Below are 20,044 nucleotides of genomic sequence, written 5' to 3'. Positions count from 1 at the left end.
ACGTCATCAAAGGTCCTATTCCTCAAAGAAGAAGACAGAAGAGATGCCGGCTGCGCGAACAAGTGGATGAGGTGAGTTAAATAAATAAAAAATTTAACCCCTCCAGCCCTATTGTACTATGCAGTCTGTATTCAGAATGCTATTATTTTCCCTTATAACCATGTTATAAGGGAAAATAATAAAGATCGGGTCTCCATCCCGATCGTCTCCTAGCAACCGTGTGTGAAAATCGCACCGCATCCGCATTTGCGGATGCTTGTGATTTTCACGCAGCCCCATTCACTTCTATGGGGCCTGCGTTGCGTGAAAAACGCACAATATAGAACATGCTGCGATTTTCACGCAACGCACAAGTGCACAGCCCCATAGAAATGAATGGGTCCGGATTCAGTGCGGGTGCAATGCGTTCACGTCACGCATTGCACCCGCGCGGAAAACTTGCTCGTGTGAAAGAGGCCTTAGGCCCCTTTCACACGGGCGAGTTTTCAGCGCGGTATGAACGCATTGCACCCGCACTGAATCAGGACCCATTCATTTCTATGGGGCTGTTCACATGAGCGGTGATTTTCACGCACGGTTGCTAGGAGACGATCGGGATGGAGACCCGAACATTATTATTTTCCCTTATAACATGGTTAGAAGGGAAAATAATAGCATTCTGAATACAGAATGCATAGTACAATAGGGCTGGAGGGGTTAAAAAAAAATAATAAAAAATTTAAACTCACCTTTAATCCACTTGCTCGCGCAGCCCGGCTTCTCTTCTGTCTTCATCTTTGCTGTGTGCAGGAAAAAGAACCTTTGATGACGTCACTCCGGTCATCACATGATCCATCCCATGATCTTTTACCATGGTGATGGATCATGTGATGGACCATGTGATGACCGGAGTGACGTCACCACAGGTCCTTTTCCTGCAATCAGCAAAGAAGGAGACAGAAGAGATGCCGACTCCTCGATCAAGTGGATTAAGGTGAGTTTAATTTTTTTTATATTTTTTTTTTAACCCCTCCAGCGCTATTTTACTATGTTATAAGGGAAAATAATACAATCTACAGAACACCGATCCCAAGCCCGAACTTCTGTGAAGAAGTTCGGGTTTGGGTACCAAACATGCGCGATTTTTCTCACGCGAGTGCAAAACGCATTACAATGTTTTGCACTCGCACGGAATAATCGTGCATGTTCCCGCAACGCACCCGGACCTTTTCCCGCAACGCCCGTGTGAAAGAGGCCTTACTCTTCCTAATCTTTTGTGGTTCCCTCCGACCTCCATCTCTTGCAGGTTCAGGGAAGTCCTACACAATGATGGGCACAGCGGACCAGCCCGGCCTGATCCCCAGACTGTGCAGCACCCTCTTCGAGAGAACACAAAAAGCGGAGAACGATGAATTGAGCTTTAAAGTGGAAGTTTCTTATATGGAAATCTACAATGAGAAAGTCCGCGATCTGCTCGACCCCAAAGGGTAAACCAGTCCTAATAGTGTCCTTGTGGTTTATAAGCCACGCCCCTGTCTGTACTTACAGTAGGGGCAGATGGTGGGTGGACTGTAAAGCCTTGCCGCCTGTAGTCACTGTTACAGTATGGTCTCTACATTGTAGCGGCTAATGGCCGTCATCTCATGTCACCATGTAACGGTTATATGGTGTTCACCTTTCACTACACAAGAGTACGTTTGCCGATGCAAAAATCAGACATCATACAGTACATGACAGACTCTTTCGAACAACGCTAGAATCAAACCTGCACCTCACATGGATCCAGAGATCCATGATTTTATATCCAGATTTTTATCAAGCTGGCAGCTCGTGGGGTGTGTCCTTTCTGCCGCAGCTCTCTCTATCACCGCTCTAGAGGCAGCTGAATGATGGAAATGAGTATGTGCGTCCACCTCAGTGACGTGTCCTTTCTGCCGCAGCTCGCCCGGGTGTGTCCTTTCTGCCGCAGCTCGCCCGGGTGTGTCCTTTCTGCCGCAGCGCTCTCCCTATCACAGCTCTATAGGCAGTTGAATGATGGAAATGAGTATGTGCGTCCACCTCAGTGACGTGGACAAAGACATAAGAAAGCAGCAGGTGGCGCTATATAGATAGATTTTAGCTACACAAAATTTTTAATTACAGATCCAGGTGCTGGTTTAAAAACTGTTCACTGATCATTACGGTAGAATTTTATTTTTCTCGTGTCACCCACAGAAGCAGACAGTCGCTCAAAGTTCGGGAGCACAAAGTTCTCGGTCCGTATGTCGATGGACTGTCTAAACTGGCGGTCTCCAGTTACAAGGTAAGTGGGCGCTCACCTGCAGAGCAGATGAAATAAAGTGGCAAGTGAGTCATTCTTTAGGTAGCCGCAGCTGAACAGTTGTAGGCTGGGACAAATGCCAAGAACAGGTGGGAGAACAGTATTGGGGTCATCTGCCCGCAGGAGAAGATCAGGGTGTCCATATGAGTTCTCATGTGGCAGAGTCTCCTTAAACAAGGGCAGGGCATATATAACATATTCATAATATGGTGTATACTCTGCCTGACATTCAACTGAAAAGGACATGTAGGAGGAGCATTGGGAGGAGAATCCCCTTGTCTGTCAGTTGCTCTCAGCCAATCATTGCTGAGAAAACTCATCACAGTGATGATTGGCTGACGGCAGCTGACTGACCCCTCCCTTTCCAATTCTCACATGTGTCCTTTTTAGCTGGATGCCAGACTGTGATATACTGCTCTGGTTTGGGACTTATAAAATGTGATCTCTTTAAGTGCCCACCGGTTTAACCCTTTATGATCAACACAGATGCACTGGTTGAATGTGCCGCTTCTCATGGTAGCAGTACTTTAAGGAGTGACAGAGCGTCTGCTGAGAAGATTGTATTTGACATGATCTTTTTTTTTTTTTTTCAGGATATTGAGTCTTTAATGTCAGAAGGGAACAAATCCCGCACGGTAGCAGCGACCAACATGAACGAGGAGAGCAGCCGGTCACACGCGGTTTTCAACATCATCCTCACACACACCATCAGTGACGTACAGTCTGGGGTAAGCGGCCCTGCCCCACCCCCCACACTGCTGATATGTTATAAAACCTTGCAAGGAGCAGGGCCCACAGCAGCACAGAGTATTTCAGGAGAGGAGTGAGCTGATCTTGTGGGAGGTGTCAGGCTGAAAGTTATATTATGGGGGAGGCAGTGGCCCAGCAGCACAGAGTATTTCAGCAGAGGAGTGAGCTGATCTTGTGGGAAATTATAAAATGAGAGTTGCATAGTTGAAGGAGCAGCAGGTTCTCCAGCAGCACAGAGTATTTTAGGAGAGGAGTGTGTTGAACTTGTTGTAGGTCACTGACTGAGCGTTATGTAAGGGGAGGCAGGGTCCCAGCAGCACATAGTATTTCAGGAAATGAGTGTGCTGATTCTTGTGGGAGGTCTCAGGCTTAATACATTAGTTACATGATCAAGGACAGGAGCAGTTTCATGATGCCGGAGAGCAATGGAGACAAGTGATAATGGAAGAAGCAGGGCCCCCAGCAGCACAGAGTATTTCAGGAGAGGAGTGAGCTGATCTTGTGGGAGATCTCAAAATGAGCGGTACATAGTAGAAGGAGCAGGTTTTCCAGCAGCACAGAGTATTTCAGGAGAGGAGTTTGTTGATTTTGTGGAAGGTCCTGGCAGCACAGAGTATTTCAGGAGAGGAGTGAGCTGATCTTGTGAGAGGTCCCCACAGCACAGAATATTTCAGGAGAGGAGTGAGCTGATCTTGTGAGAGGTCCTGGCAGCACAGAGTATTTCAGGAGAGGAGTGATCTGATCTTGTGTGAGGTCTCTGCAGCACAGACTAGAGATGAAGGTCTATTGTGGAGTACGGTATCTGGCGGTGCGGCTGGTGATGGGGGGGGGGGGGGGGGGGATGTGAGTCATGTACTTGCTGTGGTTTCCCTCCTGCCTGATTCTTGCAGAATTTATCATGAAGTTACTTTTGTTCCCCCCCCCTGACACTTCCTGCTGCAGAAGTGATCACCCGGACTGGGGGGGGGGGTATTGGGGTGAGCCGGGGTCTACTTTACACCCCCGTTTCCAGTGTTTGACCCCGCACGTCTGCTATTATACGCTGTACACAAATCAGCGGCACAAATCTCTCTTCTGCTACAATGTATCTGTCTGGATTGTCTAGACTGCATGCAATTGTAGCAAACCCTCAGCTGTAACAAGTAGGTCTTGACTGCTTTTGAGCTTTTTGGATTTAAACAAGAATGTTTCCATTCACTGACAGCAAACCTTTTAACATCCCAGCCCTCTGTTCTGCAGATCTATCTGTATTGCGGGGCCGGCTCGCCCTGTACGTGCTGCGGTCTCGGTGGGATGCTGTCTGGTCAGTGTCATCTGCTTCCTTTACATCTGGCCACTTGACCTCTGTCCTTGAACTGGAAGTCATCCACTACCCCAGCGGAGGATCTTTTCTCCACAAGACCCCAGATCTGTTTTGTAGGGGACCCCCTCCCTCATTGCAGGCCACTTCTATTGCTCCTTTGTCACCCGGCTGATTGATGACCTCTGGAGGGCAGGATGTGGAATGTGTCCTCCAGATTGTGCTCTGAGCTTCAGGATTCCTCCTTAACATCTGTGCTCATGGCGCGGCCCACTGTGCCAGGCCTGTGAGTAAATGCTAATTAACCCCGTGCTGCAAAGCCGTGGCGTCCCAGATGTGGTAGTTACTGCTACTGCCCTGTCCGGAGGATTACTACTCTCTAAGGCTGAGGGAATCCCGGAGTGGTGGAGTCTTGTTCCATCATTCACATGACCGTGCCTGTTTTGGGGATCCGAAAAAAACAGACATCGGTCAGATGCTGCAGAACGAACATCCGGACAGGACGCGGTGTGCTTTACGCATCCTTTGCAACACCATTGAGATGAATGGGTCCACATCCCTGGAAAAAAAGGGGATCAGATGCAGAACAAAAACACAGTAGTGTGCACGGGGCCTAAGATCCTACAATCTGGCACTCGAAGGTCCGGTAATCCTGGCGATAATCCAGAATGGGACTATTTTTCATTGCCGTCATAATAACATTTTTATTATGACTGCATCTTCTGGGGGTCCCGACTCCTCGGTGCTGCTGTGGAGTGACCCTGTAGTCGAGGGGTGACCCTGCCCAGCCGGGGGAGGTTTAGGGCTACCCTGCAGCTGAGGGGTGTCTCTACCGGGGTGGGGTGGGCGAGGCGCATGCACCATATATGGTCACCTTTTGGGCGAGGTTTACATAAGGTGCTCCCCTTTTGCAGCCGCTTGTCCTGCAGTTAACGATTGACAGGATTTTCCCTGTCTCTCTCCTTGTCCGCAAAATCTTTCACACCCATTAAAATAAATGAGAATCGTATGTCTGCGGTGGGGTGCGCGAGGCGGCCCCCTGCCGGTGGGGTGCGCGAGGCGGCCCTGCAAGTTGAATGCTGTCATTTTAAAAAACTTTCTGAAATGTCAGTGTCTGAACAATCTGACATCGCAACTTCTGAGACCCTTCCCCGAACAATTCTTAGTTTTCCTAGGAGATAAGTGGTGCTGCATGTGCCTGGCAGCCATTTATCTCTGCTCCTGTGGGCTATTTAAATGGGGGACTCGCCAGGCAAGATGAAAGGGTGAGAGCTGTCATTAGGGCAGAGGGGAGGTGATTGTAAGCCGCCCCCAGTAATGAGCCCGCTGCGCCCCCCGGGCTATCACTAATACAGGACGAGCTCCGTCTGTGCACTGGGAACGTCAGCGGCTCGTCAGCCTCTCGGGTTACAGCGTAAAGAAACGCTCGGCCATGGGGGCGAAGTCACAGCTGGCTGGGGAGAAATATTTCTTCTATTTTTTGTTTTTGTTTTTTAGATTATTATTATTTTTTTAAATGTAACCATTAATTCCAGGACAGATTTTTGGTGCCGCCCCATTCCCCTCACCACAGAGCTGAGATTATTGCAGGCCGCTTCCGTTACATGGAGCCATCCTGTCACTAATAGATGCTTCCTGCGCTGCTCTCCTCCAGTACATGGATGATCCCGGGGCGATGAAGGATATCCCTAATACTATGCGGAGACACAACTTCGCTCCCTGCCGCCGTCAGTCCGGGCACGTTGCCGCCGTCTGATGGTACATCGTAGTGGATGAGGTCTCGGGTCTCTTGGATGCAGTTGTGAGAGTAAGACCGCGATTCCCAGCGCACCTGGACATTTAAAGCCTCAACTCGCACACCCGTATATGGTCACCTTTTGGGCGAGGTTTACATAAAATGCTTCCCTTTTGTCCTGCAATTGACGATTCACAGGATTTTCCTGGCAAAATTATGACTTAATTCATCTACGAGTCTAGGAATATCGCGACAAGTTCATCAATATGGCGCACATGGCATGAAGGGTTTGGTGCAGCTATGCAGGCCAACAGTCCCACCTCTGCAGGGTCTGTCCCTAAGGCCTCAGGCACACGACCGTATCCTGTTTTGCAGCCTGCAATATAGTCACTGGCGCGTTCCCCGTTAGCCCAACCCCTACGTCCTGCCCTGTGTTTTAACGCCCTATTCCTGTCCGCAAATTTTTTTTTGCCTTATGGCAAAATGGACATACGAATGCAGACTGCACCCGGCGCGCTGTCGGCATTTTTTGCGGACCCATAAATAAATAGGTCTGCATCCAATCCGCTAAAAATGCAAATCGTATGTGGACCAAAAATATTGTCGTGTGCACGGCGCCTAATTTTCAGTCGGCACCAGCAATTTTGCCAAAAAATGGGTGGTCCCAGCTGGTTGTTCACGGATTGGGGCATAAATGTCCCGAATTTACCGATTTACAATGTTATAAACTACGTGTTAGCATCTCTAATATTACAAGAGGGGAGATAGGCGGCTGCCGCTGACGCCCCTTGTCCTCCAGCCTGTCAGATTTTGGACTGAAACTGTCTGTCGGACCCTCCTACATGTTAATTTGGTGGTGGGACCCTTCAGAATTGGTGGCCTCCACTTGGGCCTTAGGGGGTCTAAAGGCCTCTCTGCCAGATAGGAAGACCTCAGTTATGTTAATGGGGGTCCGTGTACTGCCTAACTTTTGCCAGGAAAGGGGGGGGACCAATCTCTCTCATTTTCAAGTCCCCTCTGGGACCCGCACGCATCTCTACAACAGGGGCCCTTAGACCCAGTCCCTCCTGGATGCGGCAGCGCAATGTGATTGGGACTACAGAAACAGCCAAGCACACAACCGTATTTTTGGTCCGCATCCGATCCGGATCGGATGCAGACTCATTCATTTCAGTGGGGCCGCAAAAAAATGCAGACCTGTCCGCATCAGTATGTCCGTTCCGCGGCCCCGCAAAATTGATAGAACACAATGGGGTGGAATGCACGTGGGCCGCATCCGTATTTTGCAGATCCACAATTTCCGGAACGCAAAACGGATACGGTTGTGTGAATGGGGCATAAGGGTATGTTCACAAGTGGCGTGGATTTTTCGGAGACAGTTTATTACCAGTACCAGTTTATTACAGTACCAGCAGAGCCAAGCTGTACATGACTGTGATGCGACATATCCAGCAGTTTTGGGGTCTTCCTTTTATTTGTGTTTTTTTTTTTTTTTTTTTTTTTATCCAGACCTCAGGTGAGAAGGTGAGCAAGCTGAGCCTGGTGGATTTAGCCGGGAGCGAGAGAGCCACAAAGACTGGAGCAGCCGGGGAGCGACTGAAAGAAGGGAGCAACATTAACAAGTGAGTGCGGAGCACCTGGCGCCGGCGTGTGGGGCCGGGGGTAATTATCTGAAGTGCCCTCTGTGAGCCGCGTCTATTCAGAGGTAACCGTGTGATCAGCGTGCGTCATTCACATTTAATCTCCCATGTAGCGTGCTTACCCACAGCGCAGACGCTCCACACCATAGCACACATGCTAGAGAGCCACTCCAGGGGATCATCCACAGGTGCAGAGGCGCTTACTGCTGATAATCCCTTGTTTTATGCAGAAAATGTACAGCGGCACTTGAAAGTTTGTGAACCCTTCAGAATGTTCTATGTTTCTGAATAATTTTGACCTAAATCTACATCTTATTTTTATACAAGCCCTAAAAGTAGATATAAAGATAACCAAAATCCAATCAATAAAGTCAGAAATATTAGACTTGGTCATTTATTTATGCTCATGTCCGTGAGTGGCCAAATTGTGCGAGCCTTTAGGATTAGCAGATAATGTGAAGGTGAAATTAGTCAGGTGTTTTCAATCAATGGGATGACCATCAGGTGTGAGTGGGCGACCTGTTTTATACAAAGAACAGTTTGGAACAAAGATTTCTGAGGACCTCAGAAGAAGAGTTGTTGATGCTCATCAGGCCGGAAAAGGTTACAAAGCCATTTCTAAAGACTTTGGACTCCACCAATCCACATTCAGACTGTGTACAAATGTAGGAAATTGTAGACCATTAATACCCTCTGCAACCAGCAAAGAACACGCCAAGAGCAGGGTGTGTAATAATCCACAAGATCACAAAGGAACCCAAAGTAACCTCTAAGCAACTAAACGCCTAAAATCCTAATCCCATCTGTGAAACACGATGGTGGTAGTATCATGGTTTGAGCCTCTTTGCCAGGATGGTTGGCCAGGATGGTTTGCATCTTGGCCAGGATGGTTTGCCACCATGGATGGAACAATGGATTCTGAATTAGAGTTAGGACATCTGTATGAGAGCTGAATCTCGGGAGAACTTGGGTCAGGCAGCAGGACAACGACCTTAAGCACACAAGTCATTCTACCAAAGAATAGTGGCCTTAAAGAGTAACTAGACTTTAGTATACATTTTTGTTAACCGGTCCCTAATGCCCTAACACTTTTTGTAATATACTTTTATTAATGTTTGTTGTATTTTTATGACACTTTTCCCTACCTAAAGCGCACGTTTTGCTGTGCGCTTAAAATCTGACTTCTCAGCGGAGTACACATTGGGGCGCACATTGCTGCTCCTGCCCGTGCCCCCCTGAGGTTTACTAACTCCTGGCATAGCTCATGGGTATCCTGTTCCCACGTACCATGCCATGCTTCTGTCTGCTCCGCTGAGCTAAGAGCCCACATGCAGTTCTCTTAGCTTAGTGGAGCAGGCACAGGCAGGAACTAGTTCTGGCATAGCCCATGGGTACAGGGTATGTACAGCGATATGCACAGCTGCCCGTACTCCCTGCTTATGCGGCTCCATTCATAAAATTCGCAGTTCGTACTCCGTACACCGCGGTGTACAGAGAACTGAGATTTAAGCGCACAGTGGCGTTAGAGAGGTAAAAGTATACAAAAAGTGTTCTAAGGGCATTAGGGACATCTTATTAAAATGTACACAAAGGTTTAGTTACTCTTTAAGCACCTTATTCCAGTAGAAATGTTGTGGAAGGACCTGCAGCGAGCAGTCCATGGGAGGAAAACCGCCAATGTAGCAGAGCTGACGCTGTTTTATATGGGATGGGTCAAAATTCCTCCAATCCGATGTGCAGGACTATTCAACAGTTACCGGAAATGTTTAATTGGGGGTCACACCAGATACTGAACGCAAAGGTTCACATACTTTTACCGCCCACAGACGTGTGGTTTCGGGTCATTCTCCTCCATAAATAAATGACCAAGTCTAATATTTTTGACTTTGATTTGGTTCTTTATCTACTTTTAGGATCCGATGTATTTTGTGTTCATATTTATCCAGAAATATAGAAAATTCTGAAGGGTTCACAAACTTTTAAGCACCACTGCATTTCCCCAACCACACCAGGCGGGGCCACTAATACCACAGTGCAGCACAAAATACTGCCCCCCAACAAAACCAAATACCACAGTGCAGCACAAAATACTGCTCCCCAACAAAACCAAATACCACAGTGCAGCACAAAATACTGCCCCCCAACAAAACCAAATACCACAGTGCAGCACAAAATACTGCCCCCCAACAAAACCACATACCACAGTGCAGCACAAAATACTGCCCCCCAACAAAACCAAATACCACAGTGCAGCACAAAATACTGCCCCCCAACAAAACCAAATACCACAGTGCAGCACAAAATACTGCCCCCCAACAAAACCACATACCACAGTGCAGCACAAAATACTGCCCCCCAACAAAACCAAATACCACAGTGCAGCACAAAATACTGCCCCCAACAAAACCACATACCACAGTGCAGCACAAAATACTGCCCCCCAACAAAACCAAATACCACAGTGCAGCACAAAATACTGCCCCCAACAAAACCAAATACCACAGTGCAGCACAAAATACTGCCCCCCAACAAAACCAAATACCACAGTGCAGCACAAAATACTGCCCCCAACAAAACCAAATACCACAGTGCATCACAAAATACTGCTCCCCAACAAAACCAAATACCACAGTGCAGCACAAAATACTGCTCCCCAACAAAACCAAATACCACAGTGCAGCACAAAATACTGCTCCCCAACAAAACCAAATACCACAGTGCAGCACAAAATACTGCCCCCCAACAAAACCAAATACCACAGTGCAGCACAAAATACTGCCCCCAACAAAACCAAATACCACAGTGCAGCACAAAATACTGCTCCCCAACAAAACCAAATACCACAGTGCTGCACAAAATACTGCCCCCCAACAAAACCAAATACCACAGTGCAGCACAAAATACTGCTCCCCAACAAAACCAAATACCACAGTGCAGCACAAAATACTGCCCCCAACAAAACCACATACCACAGTGCAGCACAAAATACTGCCCTGTCGCCACCCTGAGGAAGGTGCTGCAGGTGAGTTCAGGAGGGTGGCCAGGTGTATAACTGCCTGATGCACCCACATTAATGCTGACAGTATCAGATCATTATGTACCCGTTGGCGTCCAAGAGAAGGGCTAGGACGCCCTCCCTCGGCATCACCGCCCACTGGGTAGTCTCCTTGTAGGGTATATGGCCAGTCTGCCCGTGGGAAAGATGAATGCATTATGCATAACAAGAGAGCAATGCGGCAGATTATGGGTACAGTTAATATTGGGTGAGGCCTGAGTACAGAACTGTCCTCTTGTGCTTTTCTCTCTCGTGTAGGTCCCTCACCACCCTGGGGCTGGTCATCTCCGCGCTGGCAGACCAAGGGGCTGGCAAGAATAAGAATAAGTTTGTTCCGTATCGGGACTCCGTGTTAACGTGGCTGCTGAAAGTAAGTGCGTGATCCTGGCGCCCGGTGTCGGAGATCTTTCCTCCATCAGGGGTTTTCTGCTTGGTTCTGGAGAGCTCACACACCTTCATTCCTAACTTCAGGACAGTCTGGGTGGCAACAGCAAGACCGCCATGGTCGCGACGGTCAGCCCTGCCGCCGATAACTACGACGAGACCCTTTCCACACTGCGGTACGCCGACCGGGCCAAAAACATAGTCAATCACGCCGTGGTGAATGAAGACCCCAACGCCCGCATCATCCGGGAGCTGCGCGAGGAGGTGGAGAAGCTGAGGGATCAGCTGACGCAGGCCGAGGTGAGCCCCGCATCTTGCAGAACTGCTCTTTGTACATCTCTGTGGTTATTTTTACTAAAAACTGGGGAGTTTTACGTCTTGTGTAAGTCTCTAGAATTTGCCTAAAAGACGAGAAAGTCCCTGTTCCTAGTTCCCATGTTTTTGTATATGAGCAGTGTGCAGCGTGAGGCCACAGCGCACTCTTGTGGTCAGTAATTGCATTGCCGAAACTATTGTTCAGGGCCTCGATGGATTCCTACTCTCATCAGACCCAGCTTTTCTACACTATTGAAAGGCAAATCTGCGCAGTGATAGAAAAATTTGATGTCCACCAGGTACTGTATATTTGGGAGTATTGACCCTAGCGTTTCCAAATTTCCGTAGCAATAGGTCTCCTTAATCTGTATGTAATTAAAGGCTATGGGCAGCTTTGGGGACATTTTCTTACTTAAAGGGGCTTTTAATATTGATGATCTATCTTCCGTATCCCCCATTTAAGTGAGAGGCCATCAGTATCAGAATCCTGGAAAACCCCGTTAATAGCACGCTGTTGCAAATATGATTTTCAGCCTTAAATACATCATATTAAAGGGGTTCTCCAGGCTTTGATAGGTCATCAATATCAGATCGGCGGGGGTCCGACACCCAGCACCCCTGCCAGTCAGCTGTATGCACGTGCCGTCTCCCATCTCTTTTCCTGCTCACCGCTGCTTTGCCTTATACCAGAGAAGGGAGACGGCACTGCACACTGTGTGCTCCTTCCCTTCATACAGCTGATCTGCGGGGGCGCTGGGTGTCAGACCCCCACCAATCTGATAATGATGACCTATCCTGAGGATAGCAATATGGAAAGGACCGGCTAGATAGTCTGATGCAGGCACAGAGTGCCGAAACGCATCACTAGCCACTGATATGTGACCAATAAATTTAGCACCCTAAAAGCTACCTTCTGCGAGTGCCGGTCCTTTCCATATTGCTGTTTCCCGGGAGGCCAACCCACGGACACGTGCACCGCCACGCTACTACACTGCAGTGCCGACCAGTTATCTACATCTATCCTGAGGATAGGTCATCAATATTAAAACCCCGAACCCCTTTAATATGATGTATTTAAGGCTGAAAATAATTCTGGCAGTAGTGTCCTATTAAAGGTGTTTTCCAATATTTTGATACTTATAGCCTTTCACTTGAATGGGACTGAGCTGCGCAAAGGCCACGTGACTGATGGACGTAACTTCAGAGGCCGTGACACGCCCTTGTGCCGTGGCCTCTACATACAGTTGGTCTATGCTCATGCCGGGACCTGGACCCCCAGACCTATTATAGCCCCTGGACAACCCGTGTAGGGACTGGTGGGCGTCCCAGCAGTCCGAGCCCTGTATTAGGTGATGGTATATCCTAGTCCAGGGATGCTCAACCTGCGGCCCTCCAGCTGTTCAAAACTACAACTCCCAGCATGCCTGGACAGGCTACAGCTATTATGGCATGCTGGGAGTTGTAGTTTTGCAACAGCTAAAGGGCCGCAGGTTGAGCCTCCCTGTCCTAGTCATTCAAGGCTGGATTCACACACACAGCATTTTTATTTTTTTCCGAAATGTATAATGCTGTGGATGTGGCGTTTTTATCCGCGGTCTTCTGTACAGAAAATCTTTATTTTGCTATTTTTCAGCTTCTACAGCGAAGCCTATGAAAACTCCTGACCAGGAAATGTTGGGTTTTGGAAAAAAATGGCATCAAAATGCTTGAAGTTCCTGAACTTGTATACAAGCATTTACAATTGTGTGGGGAGGAGGCCTTAAAGGGGTTGTTGGAATCTGAGACTTTGGTGTCATGTCGCTAGAATACAGGTGCCACCTCTGGGACCCTCCCCAATTTCCAGAATGGGCCGCCCCCCCCCCCCCCCCCTGATGAGAGCAGCCACGTATGCGCAGCCATCCTCGATTCGTTTTGGCACCGCTGAAAATAGCCCGCGCTCAGCTCCAGTATCTACGTCTCATAGAAGTTAAAGGGGTTGCCTCATCTCAGACAATCGGGACATATCCCATAGAAATGAATTGAGACCGCAAAGCACAAGCGCGGCCACCACTCCATGAGTTGGCTCATCTCAGACAATTGGGGCATATCGCTAGGATATGCCCCCATTGTCTTTATAGGAGCGGGTCCGCAGCTATATTGGGAACGGAGCCCGCAAAGTGGCTGGAGGACTCTGGACCGGCCATGACCAAGCGCTCTCCTCATACAAGTGAATAGGAGCGCACCAGGCATGACCGTCCGCCGCTCCCATCCAGTGCTCGGCTATTTTCGGCGGCCCCATAGAAAATAAATGGAGGGTGGGTGCGCATGTGCAGTGCGCCCTCCACCACTTTCAGGGCTCAGTTCTCGATTTATAGTTTCGGGTCCCAGCACCTATAAGACGATGGGGGCATATCCCAGCGATATGAGACAACTCCTGTAATGGAGCGGTGGCCGCACTTGTGCTTTGCGGTCTCAATTCATTTCTATGGGAGTTCTGAAAATGGCTGCACACACTTGCTTGACTATTTTCAGAACTCCCATAGACATTAATGGAGAGCACGCCACACGCGCTCAGTGAACTCTCCCTCACTTTCGGGGATCCCCTTCTAGAGGCAGGTGTGGGTCTCATATCTGACAACGGGGCACTTACTACCAATTACACAAAAGCTGGCAGTGCACATCATTGGCTGAACCCGCCTTCAGCGAGATTGAGCTGCCATCTAATGGGTATAGGGGCCTCTCCACTCTCTCCCAATGTCGGGTGTATGGTGCAATAAGGATTGGGTTGTTGCATTTCTGCATGCCAGATTCTTCTATTCCCATGGGCGATAAGCCGCCGCTAGAGGGGCCTGATGGCAGCTTTTTCCCTGCTCAGAAAACCTGCATGCTCGGCAGACCTGAGTGTGTATTGGGCAGAGAACACTCCGCAGACAGATATCATCATTTATTAAACGGGGATCCACAGATCCTGATGCCGCGGAGCCCCTCTCTTTTTGGGGCAGATGTGGCCATGCATATGAGGGCTTCACAGAGAAGGGGCAACAGGACCCCCAGTTATCTGAATCATTGACTGGAACGAACATCATCTGCATAGAAAGTGATCCCTGTGTCGTCAGTGCATGCTGTCTTGTGTTCTACTCATACATGTTCCCTCTTCCCTTTCACCAGTCCATGAAAGCCCCGGAGCTGAAGGAACGGTTACAGGAGTCGGAGAAGCTCATCCAAGAGATGACTGTTACATGGGAGGAGAAGCTGCGGAAGACGGAGGAGATCGCTCAGGTTAGTGGCACTAGAGCCCTGTATTGTATTGTGTGGCGGCAGCTTGCCCACCTCTCCCAGTACACATGCATGCTCGTCTGACCCAGATAGCTGTCCACTGACTGCGCGTTATGCCAACCGTTAAAGGGGTTTTCCATCAAATAACACTTATCTCACCCAGAAATTGCAAGAACGGATGTCCTAGAGTCACTTTTGTGAGTGAAGCAGTAGTGCTGTTCCGTAAATTTCTATGGGCTGATGGCCGTCTCCGTCCGTGCCGCTGAGTGGTGGTCGCACTTGCACACTACTGATGCCTTCACAAAGGAGACCTCGGTTCTTGTGATCTCTGGGGAACGCGTTGGTTAGACCCCCTAATTCTGTGTATAAGCGCAGTGATGGCTAACCTCCGCCACTCCAGCTGTGGTGAAACTACTACTCCCAGCATGCTTCATTAATTTCTGCAGAGTTCAGCCAAGCGAGGGGGCATCTTGGGAGTCGTAGTTTTACCACAGCTGGAGCGCCGGAGGTTAGACATCACAGGTATAAGGGATAAGTGTTAACTCTTTAAAGGGCTTTTCAGGGATTTTGATATTGATGGCCTTCCTCAGGATCAATATCAGATCGGCGGGGGTTCAAGACCCAGCACCCCACCAATGAGCTGTTAGAAGAGACATCGGCGCTCCCTGGGTGCTTAGGCCAGTGACATCACATTCATTGGTCACACGGCCGGGGCGCCGCTCAGCCCCATTCAAGTGAATGGGCCTGAGCCGCAGCACCATCCACATCTGCTAACTATATGGTAAGCTGCGAGGAGGCCACAGCACCTCCTAGAGCTCTGGTTAGCGCAGTGACCTCTTCTAACAGTTGATTGGCAGAAGTGCCAGGTGCCAATCGGATATTGAGGACCTATCCTGAGGCCATTATTATCAAATTCATGGAGAACCCCTTTAAGGGCAAAACACGGATACCGGCCCGTGTGCGTTCTGCATTTTGTGGAACAGAACTGCCAGCCCTGTGATAAAAATGCCTATTCTTGTCCGCAATTGAGAATAAGAATAGGACATGTTCTATCTATTTTGCGGAGCCGCGGAATGGAAGTACGGAGGCGGACAGCTCACGGTGTATGTGTGTTCACCCACACTTATCTGCAGGGGGCCTTACACTTCAGTGGAGCGCACTGACCCCTCTGCTAGTGACCACACACCCCTGTTATCAGGACCCGCAGCTATACTAGGGGTCTGGTCCCACCAATCAAATATTTATGGGTCAACCATCATCCACAAAGGCGACCATACTCTTCACTCATTATAGTGTAGGATTCTGCGGATCTGATTAGTCACTAAGGACATCCACGCCGCTTCTCTCTGTACTTGCCGAGCTTGTGTTCAGTGACTGCACAGCGCCATCTGCTGGTCATGATATAAACTTTGCAGCTGCTACACTACTATACAGTACATGGACGGGGTATAGCCACAGCGTTCCGGGCAGCTCTAAAGATCAAGCTACTTACGTGGAAAGTTATGTAGGTGGCTGTCTCCCCTGCACGACAGAATTATAGCGGTGCACTCATTATACAGATTAAACACTGTGTCATTTATGATAAAGGTGATTTGCGACAAAAGCTGCAACTTCTTCCCCTTTTCATGCCACGAACGCCAGTTCTAAAAAAAAAAAAAAAAAGGGGACGTGGTCGACGCCGCCCGGCCCGTCTCAATTATAATTTTTTACTACAGTTTTTAGCGTAAAAATTGATCTAAATCTACACCAGGAAGGGAGCTGGCATAGATTTAAAGGGTTTTTCCCATCTCAGACAATGGGGGCATATCGTTACCTCTGGGACCCCGCACCTACATCAAGAACGGACCCCTGAAGACTGTGTTGGGAGCACTGCCCACTCGCAGCCACCCTCCCTTCATTTCTATGGGGCCGCTGAAAATAGCAGAGCGCGGGCTCGTCTATTTTCGTTGGCCCCATAGGAATGAATGGAGGGTGGCTGCGCAAGCGTGGCGTGCTCCAATTCAATCCTATGGGGAGAGCGTTTGGCGGTGGCCGGACCGCTCCGTTCTCAGTGTCGGTGGAGGTCCCAGAGGTGGGACCCCAACCTATCAGACAATGGGGGCATATCCTAGCGATATGACCCCATTGTCTGAGATGGGACTGCCCCTTCAAGGCTGTTATGCCAGCGGTAGATGCGCCTAAGGTATGTAGAGGCACAGCAAGCGCCAGCGCAGGGTTAAAATGCCGGTCTTAATAAAGGACCCCCATATGTGTACCCCCTACATACTGGGTTACTGCCTCTTTAACTGTCTGGTTGCCTGTGGGTCATCTTGGCGCTGCAGCGGCTTAGGTAATTTTTCCGCCGGGCGTTGCCATCATTCTCCCCCGCACTTGTATCCGAGTTTACATTTCACTGTGTTTTTTTCCTTCCATTACAGGAGCGGCAGAAGCAGCTGGAAAGTCTTGGAATTTCACTGCAATCCTCAGGGATTAAAGTCGGAGATAATAAATGTTTCTTAGTTAATTTAAATGCAGATCCTGCCCTCAATGAACTCCTGGTTTATTATCTTAAGGTGAGGCGCCGATTGTTTGCTTTGCATTGAAAATCACAGGTATGTTGTTGAATGTGTGCAGAATATGCCCATTATATACACCGGGTATTAGGGCATTCACGGGCACATAAATGCCCTCCTACCAGATGCCTTTATGATATGTGCACTTTCCTATGGTTATAAATTGCATCCTATTTCCAGTACCCCGGGAATGGGTCTGCACCGTGTGTGTTGTCTGCCCTCTGCTGGCTAATGTACTTCATAACAGCTGCCGAGAGAAGTGGGGGAAGGGAAGCAATAAGTGCAACTTTTTGTTAATAGAGGTAGGGAATTAAATCATAACTTTTCACTAAAATATAGGTTCATCTATAAAATGACACCAGTAGAAAAACTGTCAAAAAATGATAAATGCCCATGCAGGGTTGATGCCCGTGCTGCATAGTCGGAGGACTCGCACGTTGTCAGTATCTCCTGCTTCCAAGGTGGTAAACGTGGATTTAAGGACCAAGTCGGGAACAATGTCACAAAAAGGGCCACCCCAAAAAGGGTCACCCCAAACGGAACCTGACCCTGGTGTGGCCAACTTGCCCTAATGACTCCCTAACTCCCTGCCCGACATGGCATCTTTCTGTCCTTTGTGTCAGGACTCATCAAGGGAACGGCTGGGCAATTAGTCACCCGAGTATCCAGTAGTCGGGAGCACAGGTAACTGTAAATTGCAGTCTACAGGAGATCGGCAGAGAACTACGGATTACATCGCTTCTGCAAGCAGTGGAAGGGGACATGGCAGCAAGTAACCTATCCGGTGCGGATGGGCAGCCGATTGGGAGATGACGAGCTGGCTCACCTCTCCTGTGTATCATAGGTCTGGCTGCAGCCACGGCACTGATGTTAACCCCTTTTGACGACAAGCCCCGTACTTGTACGGCAGATGTAGTCTCTTTTTTAAAGATGTTCACACAGCAGACACCCAAGGTTAATGTCTGCGATTGGCGAAAACGCCGATCATGGACGTTCAACCACTCAGATGCCATGGTCAGTTGTAACCATAGTATCTGAGGCGGCTCCCAGGGTCAGTGATGGACGAACATCGGCCAGGACGGTTCGTGAACGCGCAAACACGATCAAATGTTCGTGAACCGCAAGTTTGCAGCGCGCCCCATTCACTTTAATGATAGGCGAACCTGAAAAACCTTCAGCTCATATTTGCAGCCACCAAATACTTATGTGGCTGGAGGTACATTATGCGGTCAATGGATAAAAATTTTACTGTAGGTCACTTTTTTTTCCACTTTTTTGTGGGGGCAACTGGTATATCAAACCAGTAGAAATTATTTGTTCCAATGTCATTTGTCACTATCTATAGCTGCGGTAACGCAGCAAAACCGCACACAACTGCTGCACAATACAAATGCACTATAATATACACTGCTCAAAAAAATAAAGGGAACACAAAAATAACACATCCTAGATCTGAATTAATTAAATATTCTTCTGAAATACTTTGTTCTTTACATAGTTGAATGTGCTGACAACAAAATCACACAAAAATAAAAAAATGGAAATCAAATTTTTCAACCCATGGAGGTCTGGATTTGGAGTCACACTCAAAATTAAAGTAGAAAAACACACTACAGGCTGATCCAACTTTGATGTAATGTCCTTAAAACAAGTCAAAATGAGGCTCAGTAGTGTGTGTGGCCTCCACGTGCCTGTATGACCTCCCTACAACGCCTGTGCATGCTCCTGATGAGGTGGCGGACGGTCTCCTGAGGGATCTCCTCCCAGACCTGGACTAAAGCATCTGCCAACTCCTGGACAGTCTGTGGTGCAACGTGACGTTGGTGGATAGAGCGAGACATGATGTCCCAGATGTGCTCAATTGGATTCAGGTCTGGGGAATGGGCGGGCCAGTCCATAGCATCAATGCCTTCGTCTTGCAGGAACTGCTGACACACTCCAGCCACATAAGGTCTAGCATTGTCTTGCATTAGGAGGAAGCCAGGGCCAACCGCACCAGCATATGGTCTCACAAGGGGTCTGAGGATCGCATCTCGGTACCTAATGGCAGTCAGGCTACCTCTGGCGAACACATGGAGGGCTGTGCGGCCCTCCAAAGAAATGCCACCCCACACCATTACTGACCCAATGCCAAACCGGTCATGCTGGAGGATGTTGCAGGCAGCAGAACGTTCTCCACGGCGTCTCAAGACTCTGTCACATATGTCACATGTGCTCAGTGTGAACCTGCTTTCATCTGTGAAGAGCACAGGGCGCCAGTGGCGAATTTGCCAATCTTGGTGTTCTCTGGCAAATGCCAAGCGTCCTGCACGGTGTTGGGCTGTAAGCACAACCCCCACCTGTGGACGTCGGGCCCTCATATCACCCTCATGGAGTCTGTTTCTGACCGTTTGAGCAGACACATGCACATTTGTGGCCTGCTGGAGGTCATTTTGCAGGGCTCAGGCAGTGCTCCTCCTGTTCCTCCTTGCCCAAAGGCGGAGGTAGCGGTCCTGCTGCTAGGTTGTTGCCCTCCTACGGCCTCCTCCACGTCTCCTGATGTACTGGCCTGTCTCCTGGTAGCGCCTCCATGCTCTGGACACTACGCTGACAGACACAGCAAACCTTCTTGCCACAGCTCGCATTGATGTGCCATCCTGGATAAGCTGCACTACCTGAGCAACTTGTGTGGGTTGTAGACTCCGTCTCATGCTACCACTAGAGTGAAAGCACCGCCAGCATTCAAAAGTGACCAAAACATCAGCCAGGAAGCATAGGAA

General features: G+C 49.0%; 1 protein-coding gene across 2 annotated transcripts in view; it reads left to right on the top strand.

Moving 5' to 3' along the window:
* The window catches only part of KIF13B (kinesin family member 13B), a 156,259-nt gene that overhangs the window by 50,408 nt on the left and 85,807 nt on the right, over positions 1–20,044 (top strand). For both annotated transcript variants that reach the window (XM_040427155.1, XM_040427156.1), the window contains exons 6-13: positions 1,286–1,466; positions 2,194–2,281; positions 2,893–3,027; positions 7,594–7,706; positions 11,038–11,149; positions 11,251–11,463; positions 14,626–14,736; positions 17,151–17,285. In XM_040427155.1, the coding sequence (XP_040283089.1) occupies positions 1,286–1,466; positions 2,194–2,281; positions 2,893–3,027; positions 7,594–7,706; positions 11,038–11,149; positions 11,251–11,463; positions 14,626–14,736; positions 17,151–17,285 (1,088 nt within the window). The remainder of the gene's footprint in view (positions 1–1,285; positions 1,467–2,193; positions 2,282–2,892; positions 3,028–7,593; positions 7,707–11,037; positions 11,150–11,250; positions 11,464–14,625; positions 14,737–17,150; positions 17,286–20,044) is intronic.

The sequence above is a fragment of the Bufo bufo genome, chromosome 4, assembly GCF_905171765.1.
Source record: "Bufo bufo chromosome 4, aBufBuf1.1, whole genome shotgun sequence".
Classification (NCBI taxonomy): domain Eukaryota; kingdom Metazoa; phylum Chordata; class Amphibia; order Anura; family Bufonidae; genus Bufo; species Bufo bufo.
This window is presented reverse-complemented; position numbering and strand designations above follow the sequence as displayed.